General features: G+C 47.3%; 2 protein-coding genes across 3 annotated transcripts; one reads left to right on the top strand and one right to left on the bottom strand.

The window, feature by feature from the left end:
- The first annotated feature begins 279 nt into the window (after window positions 1-279).
- Window positions 280-3,540, top strand: klhl40b (kelch-like family member 40b). The gene is made up of 6 exons (XM_058060339.2): window positions 280-1,523; window positions 1,694-1,854; window positions 1,922-2,029; window positions 2,096-2,281; window positions 2,345-2,494; window positions 2,616-3,540. Exons 1-6 carry the CDS (start codon window positions 411-413, stop codon window positions 2,725-2,727), a joined length of 1,830 nt encoding a protein of 609 aa, XP_057916322.2. The 5' UTR covers window positions 280-410; the 3' UTR covers window positions 2,728-3,540.
- Window positions 1,588-15,904, bottom strand: zbtb47b (zinc finger and BTB domain containing 47b). Of its 2 annotated transcripts, XR_013627861.1 has the most exons (7): window positions 15,559-15,904; window positions 7,560-8,756; window positions 7,347-7,494; window positions 7,057-7,172; window positions 6,810-6,954; window positions 5,568-6,539; window positions 1,588-2,976 (listed from the first exon to the last, which is right to left on the bottom strand). XR_013627861.1 is itself a non-coding variant. In XM_078792505.1 (6 exons), exons 1-6 carry the CDS (start codon window positions 15,559-15,561, stop codon window positions 6,226-6,228), a joined length of 1,923 nt encoding a protein of 640 aa, XP_078648631.1. In that variant the 5' UTR covers window positions 15,562-15,904; the 3' UTR covers window positions 4,238-6,225. The 2 variants fall into 2 exon arrangements, 1 of the variants encoding a protein (XP_078648631.1); XM_078792505.1 differs by lacking the exon at window positions 1,588-2,976 and having other exon boundaries at window positions 4,238-6,539.
- Window positions 15,905-16,152: the final 248 nt, after the last annotated feature.

Genomic DNA, 16,152 nt, shown 5'->3' with positions numbered 1-16,152 from the left:
TGTTTCTAATGTTTTGCACCTCAGGTGAGACCAACTAAAAGGTAAACAAACATGAATATTAGAGAAGCAATACAAGACAATAGCGCCGTGTTGGTATGATGACTAAGAGGAGGGCGGCATCTATCCAGTCTATTTCTGGCCAATGAAGACATGCGTCAGCTGCCTGGGTGGGGGGCAGGTCTAACGGGGGGCACTGGGGCGGAGTTTGAGGTGGGGGGAGGGCAGTAATGTTCTAGAAAGCGGCTATCGTGGACGGCTATAAATACCCTGCCAGTTGGGGTGAAGTTGAAAGGTGGGGACAGCTGAGGGAGTGGACAGGATCAGTTGGTGTGACCGCGCTGCTCCGTCCTCTTCTGTCCTGCTTCGGTTGGGCTGGAAGACCTGGGAAGGATCTTCTCCAGCCAGGAAGAATGGCTCTGCCGATCAACCCCATGGATGAGCCCAGGATGTACCAGCAGACGCTCCTCCAGGATGGCCTGTATGACCTCCTGGAGAGCGACAAGCTGGTGGACTGCGTCCTGAAGATCAAAGACAAGGAGTTCCCCTGCCACCGCCTGGTCCTGTGCGCCTGCAGCTCCTATTTCCGATCCATCTTCCTGTCGGACTTGGACGAGCACAAAAAGAGGGAGATCATCTTGGAGGACGTGGAGCCGGGCGTCATGGGACTGATCCTCAAGTACCTGTACACCTCCAAGATTAACGTGACAGAGCAGAATGTTCAGGACATCTTCGCTGTGGCGAACCTGTACCAGATCCCCTCCATCTTCACCGTGTGCGTGTCGTTCCTGCAGAAGCGCCTGAGCCTCAGCAACTGCTTGGCCATCTTCAGGCTGGGCTTGATGCTGGACTGTCCCAGGCTGGCCGTGTCCGCCCGGAACTATGCCTGTGAGCGCTTCCAGCTCATCTCCAGGGACGAGGACTTCCTGCAGCTTCAGCCCAGCGAGCTGGCGGCCATTTTGGCCAACGACAATCTCAACGTGGACGCAGAGGAGACCGTGTTTGAGGCGTTGATGAACTGGGTGACCCGGGACTTGGAGGACAGAGAGAAGACCTTGCCGGGGTTGCTGGATTGTGTTCGCTTGCGTCTGGTCAACGAGGACTACCTGAGGGAGAAGGTGGAGAAGCACAAACTGATCTCGTCCAATCCAGAACTCCAGAAGAAGCTCCAGATGGTCAGAGATGCTCGGGCTGGGAAGATGCCTGAGGTGAAACCCAAGAAGGAGAAGAAGGGGGAAGACGGTGGAGCCAATAACGAGGAGGAGGAGGAGAATCTTCTCCCGAGCATCCTCAATGACAACATGCGCTTCGGTATGTTCATGCGGGACTTGATCCTGATGGTCAATGACTCGGGAGCGGTCGCTTACGACCCGGCGGGTAACGACTGCTTCATGGCGTCCGTGTCCATGCAAGTTCCCAAGAACCACGTCAGCCTGGTCACCAAGGAGAACCAGATCTTTGTGGCTGGAGGATTGTTTGTGGATGAGCAGAACAAGGAGAACCCACTCTGCTCTTACTTCCTGCAGGTGAGTCAGCAAATACACTAGACCCCATAGTTGTCCCCGAGACTGCATCATTGGGCGGATGTTTGTGGGAACTCCGTTGAGACGGCCCTGTCTGTTCCAGCAGGAACTAGTCAGATGATCATGAAGGTGTCCTGCAGGAGATGTCTAATACTGGTCTCATGTGTCTTCAGTATGACCCGCTCAGTGCCGACTGGCTCGGAATGCCACCACTCCCGTCTCCCCGCTTCTTGTTCGGCCTGGGTGAGGCCGAGAACTCCATCTTTGTGCTGGGAGGGCGGGAAGTGAAGGATCAGGAGCACACCCTGGACTCGGTTCTGGTCTACGACAGACAGTAAGTCCTCTTCATTGAGGAAAGGCTGCATCGCAAGAACAAACTGCAAGTGGGTTCTTGTTGGTAGGTCTTTCAAATGGGGCGAGTCCGATCCAGTTCCACATGCGGTCTACGGACATGCCACGGTGTCCCACAAGGATGTGGTTTACGTCATTGGAGGAAAAGGAGACGACAAGTGAGTAAGACGGCATCACAGATCTTAAGCTAAATACTTAATCCCTGTCTCTTCTGACGTGAAAAGGAGCTGCTTGAGGAAGATCTACGCGTACGACGCCAGGAGGTTCGAATGGAAAGAGCTGTCCCCCATGAAGACCGCTCGATCGCTTTTTGGAGCCACCGTTCATGACAACAAAATCTACGTGGCAGGAGGCGTCACCGACACAGGCCTGACGGACTCGGTGGAGGTCTACGACATCGCCACCAACAAGTGAGTCCCTCTAAAACATGGCGCTAGGAACTGGTACGATACACGCTGCGATGCATTCCGCAGGTGGTCCGACTTTGAGACCTTTCCCCAAGAACGTAGCTCCCTGAACTTGGTGTCTTTGGCGGGCTTGCTGTACGCCGTGGGAGGTTTTGCCATGATGCCTTTGGAGGACAGCGAGGATGTTATTCCCAAAGAGATGAACGACGTCTGGAGGTGGGGGCCGATTCTTCAATCTTGGACATAAGATGTGTTCCTGTGTGGAAAATTATTATTATCCACTGTGTCTTTCTTAGGACATGTTTGATTGACGGATTACTGCTTTTGTACGATGCAGGTACAACGAAGAGGACAAGAAGTGGAATGGGATCCTCAGAGAGATCCCATACGCCGCAGGCGCCACGATTCTGGGGGTCCGGCTCAACACGCTGCGACTAAACAAGATGTAAGATGATGAAGGACAAGACGATGGAGTCGTACTGTTATAGTTCAGGAGCACGAGGGGTGTCACAGGGTCTCCCAAGATGAGATGCTCCCAGGGGGGCACCAGGCCTGTGATGACAAATGAAATCAATTAAAACAAACATCATCGTTCTACCCACCTGAATACGTTGCCATGAGCACTCGTGTCAGTCGTCCTCGTCTCCCGCCTCCTGACGGACAGGAGGAGGCTTCACTCTGTGCATTGCTTTCAGCACCTGAACAACGGCATGAACAGAGTGAGCCCTTTTGTCAGTCACACAGACTTGGTCTCGGTGGGGAGAGGCGGGGCCGCTATCATACACACAGAGTGCAACTGGGTGACTTGTGACACCCCTAACGGGCCCTTTTGGAGTTTTCTTTTGCTTTTGTCTTTGAATCATTCTAGGTTTTATTCCATGGTACTTTTTTGCACTGCATCAAATAAAATGCAAATGATCAAAAAACAACAAGACAGTTGAATCTGCATGAATATAGCTCTCGTGTTTAATGTTGAAATGAGGCCGGGCTGCCGTTACAGACGCTACACGCTAGGTCAATAACACCATAAAAGGACAGAAGTACACTCTAGAATCGTATTAGCACCTCGAGACGCTATTGTCTTTTGGAGTACACCGTGGGGTCTCTGTACACCACGTACTACAACTATTGGACACATTCTAGTCATGTGTTTACATGATCAGAAATTCAACATTGTTATATTATTATTATTATTATTATTGGAAGTAGTAGTTAGCCCTCGTGTGCTAAAGGGCTAGCACGAATCAACCTTAGGGGGATTTTTTTTAAAAAAGGAACGTTGACGTCAATAAGCAGCAAGGCCCAAAGTCGTCCCTCTGTGCCTTCCTCCACCATTTGCATGCTTTGGATGACTTGGGCTTACAAGGACAAGGGCGGGTCCACCTTAACCAAACCAACAGGAGGAGGCGCTGGCTGCCAGCCTCGCTAACAGCGTGGCGCTGATTCAAAGACATAAAAGGAAGAAAAAGTGTGCAAAACGTCCCTTTCTCTTTGCTTTACTGCCACTTAGCGTTGGAACACCACCACATTCAAATATATAGCATCGTAAATGTGCGCCGTATATCTTGCAGCCTCAATAAAAGCAGACATATATACAATATATTCTCCATGTCATGTCATACAATCATATTTTATATGATACACGTGGGAAATAGTTGAAGCACACCACTATTTACTCAACTGCAGAGTACCGGTCCTTAATATATACGTATATATATTAAAAAAAAAAGATTTTCATTGCATTTTCCTATGTTAAAACTATAATGATTTGTATGGCAAAATAGGAAGTAAAACAAAGTGTATTCTAAAGAAGAAACACAGCGTCTATTAGAGTGGAGGCCACTATTTGAGGAAATACGTTGCCATAGGTGATACACAACTTTTTTCCCCATCAAATGATTGCTATCAAACAAGAATAATAAAGTGCTTGTGGTGATTAATAGTATCATCTATCAAGTTGGCGTGAAAGTGGTTTGACCCAAACGGCAAACCAGCAGTGTCACGCCGAGGTGGCACTCGGGAATCAAACCCTAGTCAGCAACATTGGAATGCACGGAAATAGAAAGCAGCTCACACTGCTTGACAATTTGCATGTAAAAGTGGGCGTGGCCACGCCATTCAAAGTGCATCCATCAGTAGACAGTAGTGCCAAGAACTAGCATTTTGCTGTTTGCCAAAAGTTGACCTTATAAAAACATAAGACTTTTTTCTTTGAAAATTACCACTTTCTCATTTAAAATGTCTTTTTAATACATTACTTTATGTTTTCCTTGTAAAAGGGCTACTTTTTTAACCTGACATTTTTGTCTTGTAAAATGACATTTCTCTCATGACCTTCAGACATTTTTTGGACACAAACTTAATTCCTTTTTAAAATATTATGACTCATCTGGTAAAATTATGATATTGTATCCTTTTGTACACAAACTTCATTTCTTTTTCATACATTACAACTAATTTTGTTTCCCTCTTTCCCTCACAATTCCCCCCCCCCGGATTCATAATCTCAAAGGCTCTCTTTCCTCCAAGTAGAATTACAGCAGACTATGTGCAATTTATTAGATGGCCACTAGATGGCAACATTCTATTTCTATGTCGTAAAATAAAATAAACTCCCCAGTCAGCGAAGATATTAATAACATCCCCAGAGATGCCTGATTAAAGTGTTTAACGTGCTAGTTAATGTCCAGTTAGGCTAAATTTCAATCATTTTGTTAGCTTTGTCTGGACTTTGATTTAAAGGGTCGTCTTAAAATGGACCCTGTAGTATAAAAGCAGCAAAGTAAAGTACAAAACACAAGAAAAAAAAAGATGGAAGCTAAAGACTCACCAAAGTGCTTCGTCTTGGACATGAAACCTTTTTTCACATTGCTAAGAAAGAAAAATCCATCTAGCGGTTATATGTAATAATATTTACATTTGGAATTCTACACAAATAGGCTAGCGGGAGAAGCGGCCAGATGACAAAACTTTGGATAAACACGTTTCATGCTAGCGGCTAGTTTTGGCTAGCTTTGGCTAGCTTAACAACCTTTCAAATGTTTGACCTTCTTCATGTTTAATTGTCTCATTTGGTTTGATAAGCATAGAACCATGCTAGATAGCTTCCCAGCGCCATGATATGGTTTTATTTACTATTTAACATAGGTAATGTTACGTGTTAACAACAACAGCCGTGTATCTCAGAAGAAATGATGATAATGGGAAGGCTAAGCTAACTAGCTGCTAGCATGAAAGCACATGAAGGCCAAATATTCGGATGTAATACATTTGGAGAGGTTTCACCTACCAATATTTGATTGTCGTTCATCTACTGCAGTAGATTAGTGACAAGTCAAGTGCAAATACTGCGTGTGTTCTACTTTACAAACGCAGAGCCATTACGTCACCATGTAGTGGAGTCCGCCATCTTGGATTTCTACTTTCCACTCCAAGCTGAATTGTTGGGGTTATGTGTCGTACATTTCTGGTTAGCTTAGAAACAATCCATTCACTGATGGTTGATAAGGTCTATGAAATGGGTACATGAGTGCACTGCATGGCGGCCACCAGCAGAGGCGCTGTTGAGAAAACCACATGACACCAAAGTGCACACACACGTTTGTAAAAATGGAGACGATTTGGAGTACATGCCGCTGACGTCACGATGGAGTTCAATGTAAGGTGCCGCTTGGATTATAATGCTAACTTTTTAGCATGCGAGTCCACAAGGTTTGGTTATTAGCGATGGCGTCTACACGAAGAAGCGTGACGACATGTCAGATTTGGTTAATATCGCCGGCACGCACCGGGAGCGCCCACGGCGGGTGAAGAGAAACCTTTTCTTCAGTTGAGATTCGTGAGCGATGAGATGATGCTGGTCCCGAAAGAGCAGAAAAAAGGGGGCGGGGCTTGTAAAAAAGAAGCTCATAAAAGGACGAGTAGGAAGTGCTTTGGGTGAGATATGTTTAGTTGTTGGAGTTCAGCCTACCAGCGGAGAAGACGGGGGGCGTGGAGGGAGGCAGCCCCCCCAAGGGGTGCGTATGGGGGGCACGGGAGGCGGCGGACGCGGAAAGGACCTGGCCGCACGAGTCCTCGGCCGGCTGGCTAAGCCGGAAGCACTTCTCCTTGTGCGCCTTCAGCATGTTGGAGAAGCGGAAGCGCTGGCCGCACACCTCGCACGGGTACGGCTTCTCGCCCGTGTGCGTGCGCCGGTGGCGCTTCATGTTGGGCCGGCTCGTGAAGCTCTTCCCGCAGATCTCACAGATGTACGGTTTCTCACCTGCAGCGCAGACAAATGCATGCCAGTGTTCCCTTTAATAACTATTCATTCATTTGCCGAGGAACGGCCATCTTTCATAGAGCCTTCTAGACAAGAAATAACACCCCTATAGTCACCTATACACTCCGATTAACCAATGTTCTTGGGTGTGGAATGTGTGGAGGACAGGACACTTTGTGATGATTGATTATGCTGATTGGCTAAGGCTGGTGTGAACGTTCCGTTTTGAGCTAAAAATAGAATTTCCCAATTGATTGTGTTGTGTCTCACCAGTGTGCGTCTTCATGTGTTCGTCAAAGTACTGCTTCATGTTGAAGTCCTTGCCGCACCACTGGCACATGAACTGCTTGTGTCCGATGTGGATGCTCATGTGCGAGCGCAGCTGGTATTTGTACTGGAAGCGCTCGCTGCAGTTCTGCAACGGCACGGCGACAAATAAGCACAAATAAGACCAGGCGAGAAGAGGTGGAAAGGAGCGATGGGACGTTGGCTGACGTGGTGGAAGAGGAGCTCAAACCTCACACTGGAAGGGTTTCTCTCCGGAATGCTGCAAAGAGTGGACCTTTAAGGACATGCTGCGCTTGAACGACTTCCCGCACGTCTCGCAGGTGAACGGCATGTCCTTTGTGTGTGCTGCACGAAAAGGAACACACAAATATAAGAAATAGCATTTGCTGCTTTCTGATTGGCTGGACTAGATGCGGCGTGCAACAATCCAGTATGCAAATTAGTTTGGGTTCATGTTCAAATCCCGTCTTATCTGGCCTTGCAACTAATTGTTACCATCCATTTGTGTCTTCAACTCACCAACCATGTGCTTCCTAACATGGGCCATGGTGTAGAACTTCTTGTCGCAGATCTCGCAGGAGAACTTCTTCTCGGCGTAGCCGTGGACGACCTTGTTGTGCTCGTGTAGCGACCACAGCTTCTTGAAGGCCTTTCCGCACGCGGCACACTTGGGGAGAAAGAAGGGGGGTGAGTTACGAGGAGGTTCCGTGCGTGGCGAGATGAGACCGGTACCTGGATGCTCTTCTCGCAGTCGGTCTGCTGGTGCAGGAGCATGTCGGCCTCCAGCAGGAACTTCTTGCCGCAGTGGTTGCAGACGTGCAGGCGGCCATGCGTGACGCTCATGTGCTTCTCCAGGTACCAGCGGTTGTTGAAGACGCGGGGGCATTTCTTACAGGGGAAGTGCTGCTTCTCCTCCAGCCTCACTTTGGGGCCGCCGCCCTCCGCCTCGGCCGCCATCCTGGCATCGCCGAGATGGCGGCGGTTGGCCAGCGTGGCCTCGGCGAGCGTCACCGCCACGGCCAGCGCCCTGGTGGCCCCCCGGTGAGGTCGCTCGGTCATATTCTCTTCTTCCTCCTCCTCCTCATCATCATCATCTTCAGTGCTCTGCTCCAACATGTCTTCCTCTTTCAGGTCATCTTCTGGGGATCTATCGCCGTGGCAACCACAAAAAATGGCCTCCTCGCTGCCCTCCGACCCCTTGGACACGTTGAGCGTCTGGTTGTTGAGGTTGACTTCAACGATGATCTGATCTCTGTTGAAGGTCTTCGACTCTTCCAACCGCCCCCCACTAGCCCCGCCCCCTGCCCCCTCCTCCCTCTGATAAAACAGCTTGGGTGGCGAAGCCCTGCCCGCCTCCTCCACGCTGACAGAAATGGAGGCTCCACCCTCCCGGGTGTAGAGCCCGCCCGGGCCCGACTCCTGCTTGACGTCCCGGTGAAGCCGCCCAGGGGGTGCGGTCGTCTCACCGCCAGCCAGCGCCTCCTGGTCGGCCATGTCGGCGCCCCTCAGCGAGCGGCTGCTGATGAGATCCCTGCAGGAGGTGGCGATGTCGCTCATTTGAAGCAAGGTGGCGGCGTTGAGCACGTCGGCCACGGTGCGGCTGCTGACCAGCAGCTTGGAGGTGTAGATGAAGTTGAGCACCTGCTGCAGGCCCTGCGACGTCAGCGCGTCCAGCGACAGGTCCACGCGGCGCAGCTGCTTGCTTTGAGCGAAGAGCGAGTGGAAGAAAGGACTGTAGGCCGCCAGCACCCCCTTGTGGGCGGGAAAGGTGCTGTGCTGGCGAACCAGCACGATGTCGACGTCGCACAGGTCGGGCTGGAAGAGGCGCTGCTCGTTGAGCCTGTCCATCAAACAGGTGAAGTGAAGCGCTACATCCTCCACCAGAGAGAACTCGGCACAGGGAAAGTCCGTGGTCTTCTCCACGATCAGCTGACAGGAAGACGACATGGAAATGTTGGTAAAGCGTTCTTTGAACTGCGTGTTTACACACTGTGCAATGCAAAAGGTGCAACAGTCAGCACCCCCACCCCCACCCCTCCACCCCACAAGGTGGTGGTCTTTGTTAACACACACACAAATTAATGCATGCTCTGATTTGCATTCCCTAACGACGCCCTGGATGCAGCCGCCTCCTCGCTCAGCACTACAGCGTCCATCGGGAAGCAGACGTTACTCACCAGGCAAAACACTAAATAAAACTCAATGAAATGAAAAATAATCACACCTTAGAAGAAGAGGAATAAAGTATTAAATATGATAAAGTGCAAATTACCATGAAATTCATGTAGCAATGAAGTATTAATCAAAGCCTTAATATGTTCAGGATAAAGTTGGAATATTATGCCAAAGAAGTTGGAATATTACAACAATAAAATAGTCAGAATTTACTGAGGAAAAATTACTTTTTTCTTTGAAAATAATATTTATTTTAGGAGTATATTCTGCTTTTCTCCGGGTACTCCAGTATTCCTCGCACGTTCCGCGTTCCCTGCCATTGGCTGGCCACCAGTCCAGGGTGTACCCCGCCTCTCACCCAACGACACCTGGGATAGGCTCCAGCAACCCCCCCCCCCAGCGATCCCAGTGAGGATAAGCACCATATATTTTTAATAACAACAACATAATGTCATTTTCCGGGAACAAAGCTGTATATTACAAGAAAAAAAGTTATTTAAAATGAAGTACTATGTGATAGAATACTGAGAATAACGTAGTAATATGACAAAGACTTCCAGAGAATAAAAAGTAGAAAAAGCTCCAAGAAGATGTGTAACAATAAAAGATAGAAGGATGCTTTGACGACTGAGAAAGACTTTTTGATGGCTGAGGCAGTGAGATGAATTTGTTAACCTTGACATGTCCTTGATAGAAGAATTCAATTCAATGTTCATAGATGTATTATGTTTGGAGCCGCTACATTGGACCCCCCCCCGTGGACACGGCCCCAAGGGCATCATGGGCGCCCCACCTTGGACCAGCCTCTCTTGGTACATAATTAATGCCTGACCTCTGACAGCTGCCACTCACAGTCCCGTCTAGCAGGGGGCGGGGGGGCATGATGTTGGCTCTCCTGAAACACAGCCAGAGATCCTGACATTGACTGGTCACGCCGTCCTCTGCACTCTGGGACAACCTGGCTGGATTTACTAGTGTGGGAACGTTATTGTTATTGTTAAAAGATCTACTAAATAAGAATAAAATAGTAGTATTACAAGGAGATTAAATAAAACCATAATAAATAAATACAGTAAGATAATATATTAGCATGTATTTACAGTAGGTGCACTTTTAGGTGATGAGTGTGGTTCCCTGGGCTGGCAAAGTTAGCATCTGTTGTTCAACACTAGAGTGTGTGTGTGTGTGTGTGTGTGTGTGTGTGTATTTGGTCCGCCTGTCAACAAGAATCGTTGGGTACGTCTCCCCAACGTCTGCTCTAAAACGGTCTGCTCGTGACGACGAGACAGTAGCTCCTCCTCCTTAAATCCAATCAGCTTCGACGCTGACCTTGAGCTGGAACAAGTATGCTGTAGCAGAGCATCACCCCCCCCCCGCCGCGCCATGAGACTGTAACCTGAAATGCCCCCATACACACACACACACACACCTGAGAGGCAGTGTAGGCGATGACACTGCAGATGCAAACAGATGATGAGGACACGTCCAAATATGTCCGGCCTGTCTTTTAACGAGGCCCGCGGTGCTCTTTATGGCGGCGTCATAAAAAGATGCTAATAAAAATCAATGTGGTGAGCTGTGTAGCGTCGAGGTCGCAGCGGTCGCACGGCCAGCCACGTCACGCCGAGAGGACTCAACGTGTTGGAGCTTTATTACCAGACGATCAATGTCGGAAAGGTCGCTAGCGACAACAAACTTTTATTGGCCTGGAGGAGCTTAGCCAGCCTGGACTCACAACAATTTGTACAAATAATACACCATCACCTTCTATTGGCTGAATTATTCAAATGTACGGCACGGTCATGAGTATCATACTGCTGGGATTTCACGTTATTTGACAAAAAATTACTCATTTAGAAAATAAACTATATGGCCTTGCAAGAATTTAGTAGCGTTTTTCCGGCACTGTTCTTAGTCTCAGACTAACATACTCAAGATTAGTATGCAAATGAACGCAGTCACATTTGTCACTAACTAAAAATGAACAAAAAACACCCCCCCCATATGTGCCTACATTTCCATATGTGCCCGGCCATTGGCTGGGGACCAGTCCAGGGAGGACCCCAACTGGGATAGGTTCCAGCACACCTGCGACCCAATTGAGGATAAGCGGCATAGAAAATGGATGGATGGGAATAACAAACAAATGGCCGAAATAAGCTAAATACTGTATTTTTTGGACTATAAATCACTCCAGAGTATAAGTGGCACAAGGCCAAAAATACATAAAAAACATACATAAGTCGCACTGGAGTATAAGTCGCATTTTTTGCGGGTAATTTATTTTACAAATATTTGACTAAACCAGACATTACATCCTCTTAGAAGGCAAGTTGTACCAATAAAAGAATAAAGAACAGGCTGAATAGGTGTAAGATATGCTAACACAATGCTTATTCAGCTACACAAAAAATAAACATGAACACAAAAGGTGTCCAGTGTTTATGGAACATAACAGTTTTTCCATTTATAAGTCGCTCTGGAGTATAAGTCGCAGGAATAGCCAACCTATGAAAAAAAGTGTGACTTATAGTCCGGAAAATACGATAATTCAAATCTGTAGACGAAGTCGAGGTCCAAATGAAAGCATTTCTTAAGCAGCAAACGCAATACGTTAAATACGATCTGCCTCTCATGCTGATCCGACCCGAGACCGGAGCTTCCTCCTTAGCACTTGCGAGTCCGCTTCCATCTAAATGTTAATTCCAGCACAGGTGACAAGGCCATCTAGGACTGATATGCGTTTAGCCGAGCATGAAATTGGGACGCACAAACAGAAAATAAGAAGGAGGGAAGGCAAACGTGATTGCGTATCACCACAGTCAACGTCCAGATAAGACTGTTGGTGGGCCGCAGCTCTGCCAGGAAGTTTGTGTCTGGGCCAACGAGCTGAGAAAGGAAGCGCTGAGTCAGCAAGGCCGGCCAAGGGAGCGGACCATGGCACACAAACGCACACAAACGCACACCAACGCACACAAACACACACTCAGACTTGAGCCAAAACACAATGTTGCCATGCCTCCAGCGCAGTGATGCCAAATACGTGTACTGCTAAGCGTTAATTGCGTCCATATTTCTACTTCGACACCTAGTACTCTCAAATAGATATAGTGTATTTAACACATACTAATAAAACCCATATAGTCGTATATACTGGACAGCAGTTTTTATTTGGAAAAATATGTCTATTTATAGAGCCATGATTTTTACATTTAAAGTTCTATTTAATTATATATATATATATATATATATATATTATATCTTGAGTGGCTATCGTGTCATTTTTATGACATTTGTAGTTTACCGTGTCAGAATAAAATTATTTTGTCATGTAAAAGTTATCTAAAACGCACACTATTTTATTATATTAGTGTTTTTATAATTTGCCATTATTTTGATATTGAAGTTATATTCATGTACTACATGTTTTGTGTAGTACACCTTACACCTTTTGTGCTTACTCGCTTTATACTGAAGTTATGCATGTTTCTGCATTTCTTGTTTTCTGTGCACCAATAAAATATGATATAAAAAGATGAATGATGTTGCCTTTCCCATCAAGGCAAAGGCTGAGTTTTGATGGTTGTGTGCGATATGCGGCGCCAAGCGTCATGCATGTGGGTGCAGGTGAAGCAGGTGTACCTAATGAAGCACTTGTGAAGACAGAAGGAGCTTTGTGATGGCGTCCAGCGAGCAGGTGCAGGAGGAAAGGGGGACATGTTGGTGCAATAGCGGCATACAAAGGGAGAAGAAGAGCCTAAAGAGCTCCTTATCGCAGCAATCTCTCTGCTCCAGTGTGTGTGTTGATGATGAGAAGGTCAGAGAGGACAAAAGGCTAGAAGAGGTAGCGAGAGGAGGAGAGCATCGGCTTTCTGCAGCCGCAGCCAATCAATGGACAACGGCAGCCTCCAGGACTGATTGGAAATGAGCGCTTTTCTTCCGCAGCCTGACACTTTGAAAGGAACGATGCTGACCAATCATATCGCAGCTATTACATTTAGTCAATAATGGACACATTCAGTGGGAAGATGATTTTTCTTTGGGGGTTTTTCACAAAAAAAAGTGTTAGCATCTGCCAACAGTGCATTTGTTTATCTATAAGTAGCCACGTTAGCAGTGACTTAGCCTCGAGCCCCCATGTGTTAGCCTGTATTACCCACTGCTCATAGCTATTAGCATCTGCTATCAGCCGCATAGTAATCGTGTGCCAGCAACTATTAGCTATTTGCTAACCCCTGTCTTTAGCAATGTTGGGCATAACGTTAAAAGTAAGAACGCTGTTACTGTTTTCCAGTAATTAGTTTCCATTTCAAACATTACAGGACCATTATGGACAGTGAAATGTAGCACATTATTGATATCCCACTACACTAAAAGCTAATTAGGTAGTTAACAAGAGTGTCAGGGAAACGCCACCCCCTAGCGTTTTGGTAGAGCACTACAAATCACCTCATGAAATAGCTCTCAATGTCACAACAAAAATATTTTTTTTATGGATTTGAAGGTTTTCCAAAAATGTCATGTAACAATTACATTCCCTGGTAGCTAATTACATGTATGAAGGGGTAAGACCATTACTAATTCATTTACAATTTGGGAAATAACTAACAATTTGGTCAAAAGTCCTTTGCCTGGTTAGCATGTCGCTACTAGCTTTAGCCACGATTAGCCTTTCATTCACAAGCTAAATGTTTGTGCCAAGAATGTGTTTGTTTTTGCCAACAAATACATTTTTACTTAATAAAATCTTCTGTTGAAAACCTGATTTAATCTCTACTCCCCTGCTGAACCATTTTTGTTTTAAAAGTCTCTTGTGAGCCTGGAATGAGCTAAATGCTACTCAGGCTAGCAGGACCTAAGCTAAGCATGTTTTTGGATCCCAAGGCAAGCAAAGCCATGGGGGTTAAATGAGACAAACTGGTGGAGTCGAAAGTATTTGTGGTGTTGCCATTTGAGGTAGCAGTCCACCGCATTGTCCCTTCCTAATCTCAGGGGCATAAATTAGCCGTGTGGACTCGCTGCTGTCGACTGGAGTTTGTTGCCGGGCTGCGGAATGGTTGCACTTTTCAGCAGGCAGACAGTTCCTTCCCTCCGCTTGGCAGCGGGAGATAGCGAGGCCTCAGAGCGGAGAGAGGGTGGCCAGGAATGTCGTGAATAGGCGCTTACGTAAAAGTCACATCAGGCCGCGAGGACGGGGACGCGACCTGACAATGCTATCAAAGTGCAGTGCACGACACCGCTGCTGTCACGACGCTACTTCTACAAAGAATGAACCCGAACTCAACCTGGAATTAGCGGAGAGATGCTCTCGACACCTGCTGGCGGATTCTAAGTCCGATTGAATGCTAAATTAGTTCAGAAAGCTGCTGTATGCAAACGACTCAATTGTTTTTCTCTACCAAAAAACATCCTTACGTTGGGCATAGCTTAACCACTGTAAAGTTATGAGTGTAAAGGTGACTATAGGGGTGTTATTTCATGCCTAGAGGGCTCTAACAATGGCAATAATTGTATTTGGAAAGTCATAAAAAGGTCTTCTAGTAATGTGGTGCTGGTGGGACAATGTTTGACTCAATACAACACTGCTAACAATTGGTACCAATGGACTCGTTAATTGTTCCTGTCTCGGAATGTTAAAGACGACCACGAGTCTGTTCGGAGCAGCCCTTTTAGCAGGTCAGAGTCCACCTAGATTCTTTTGTTCTACCAGCTGTGAAAGCGTCTCAAGTAAGGTTAACAATGTAATATCAAAAAGTACAAAAAAAGCAATTGCAATGCCAGCGCTGGAGACATGCACCAGCCCACCAAGCAAAGTCTTGCATGCTCTAAAGTGAAGCTTAGCGCTTCTTTCTCATGGGACTGCTGTGGAGGCGGTCCCAATGACCAGGAAACTCAACTGGTTTAAACCAATCCTTGGCTGGGAGGCTGGGCATCTCAGCCAGCTCACACATACTGTACGTGTTGCAGTACCTATTCAGAACAGAGTGGAAAATATTCCATTCCTAAAAAGTCCCAGTTGGTCATGGCTGCCGTTAGCAATATGCAATAGAAAAAACAAACATTTATGATTGCACATGTTCCAAAAGCGTTGAAACGGACAAAGCTCCTCTACCAGGAGCCATCCGGCGAGCACCAGGGCTCACCCCCGTGACCTGACCCAGATATTAACCCAAGCATCCAGATGTGGACGCGCTGGCCGGGATTACTACTGCTGCTGCATCCAAGCTCCACATGCTTTTCTAATGAGGCATCCCTAAATGACCCCAGAGACAGTATCACTTCGCCATCATAGCCGGCTCACCAAAAGACAACAATTCAGGAACTAACACGTACCTGTCAAAATAAAAGCATGCCATCCTGGAATTTGCCTTCCACACTAATTTGTCTTTGGTGTGAGACTTCCTGCAACTTGGCCAACAACCCCCCCCCCCCCACACACACACACAACAGCAAAGACGTGAAGTTTGTGGAGCTGCTGAGTGTTTGCAACAAGCAGCAACCTCCCCGAACCCCCCCTCCACCAAAATAAAAAAAGAATCCAAAATGTGTCGCCTACCATTTTGATCCAGCAGCGGCCAGAGGCTCCAAGGAGTCCCGCTCTAACTCCTCCAGCGCCGGTGTCCACTCCGCCATCAACACCTCCAGCGTGGATTTGTCACATTTTGCTCCACTTTAGCGTGGCATCGATCCTCCTCCTGGGCTGCTGGAGCAGACAAGCACACAAAAATGCACAGGCTTGCTTGGCTTTTTTTTTTTTTGCAGGAGGAATTGCTTTGATTGGAGCTGAGGGATCATATGGGAGCTTTCCTTTTTTTTGGACTTTTAAAGAGACACTGCGCCCTTAAACGTCCACGCACGGACGAGGACACGCCATCACGGTGTGTTTGCTGCTGATCTGTCTGCTTTATTTCCACGCATCTTTGCACCCCCCCCCCCAAAAAAAGTGCGCGTCCTCGCCCCCACGTGCGCTTCCTAACAGGGTGTGACGTCACACACAGCCGGGCAGGTCACCAAGTTCACTTCCACCCTGCTTATTCACCGGGTAGAGGGATCATATATACACACACAAACTCTTTACTGATATTTGAACCAAGTATGCGATTCCATAAAATCTAGTGACTGTGTAGCAAATATATCGAATTGCATGGAT

Source organism: Doryrhamphus excisus, linkage group LG7 (genome assembly GCF_037039965.1).
Source record: "Doryrhamphus excisus strain RoL-2023G ecotype Guam linkage group LG7, RoL_Dexc_Guam_v1.1, whole genome shotgun sequence".
In the NCBI taxonomy this organism is placed as follows: Eukaryota; Metazoa; Chordata; class Actinopteri; order Syngnathiformes; family Syngnathidae; genus Doryrhamphus; species Doryrhamphus excisus.
The sequence above is the reverse complement of the archived record's forward strand: the minus strand, read 5'-3'. Positions and strand labels throughout refer to the sequence as shown.

What these genes read in the sequence shown, in the direction of transcription:
- zbtb47b (XM_078792505.1), bottom strand. An exon ending in ACTGCGAGAAGAGCATCCAG is followed by an intron (nt 7,495 to 7,559) that starts GTACCGGTCTCA and finishes TTTCTCCCCAAG; the next exon opens with TGTGCCGCGTGCGGAAAGGC. An exon ending in TGTTAGGAAGCACATGGTTG is followed by an intron (nt 7,173 to 7,346) that starts GTGAGTTGAAGA and finishes CTTTTCGTGCAG; the next exon opens with CACACACAAAGGACATGCCG.
- klhl40b (XM_058060339.2), top strand. Translation starts at nt 411, where the DNA reads ATGGCTCTGCCGATCAACCCCATGGATGAGCCCAGGATGTACCAGCAG. An exon ending in TCTGCTCTTACTTCCTGCAG is followed by an intron (nt 1,524 to 1,693) that starts GTGAGTCAGCAA and finishes ATGTGTCTTCAG; the next exon opens with TATGACCCGCTCAGTGCCGA. An exon ending in GGAGGAAAAGGAGACGACAA is followed by an intron (nt 2,030 to 2,095) that starts GTGAGTAAGACG and finishes TGACGTGAAAAG; the next exon opens with GAGCTGCTTGAGGAAGATCT.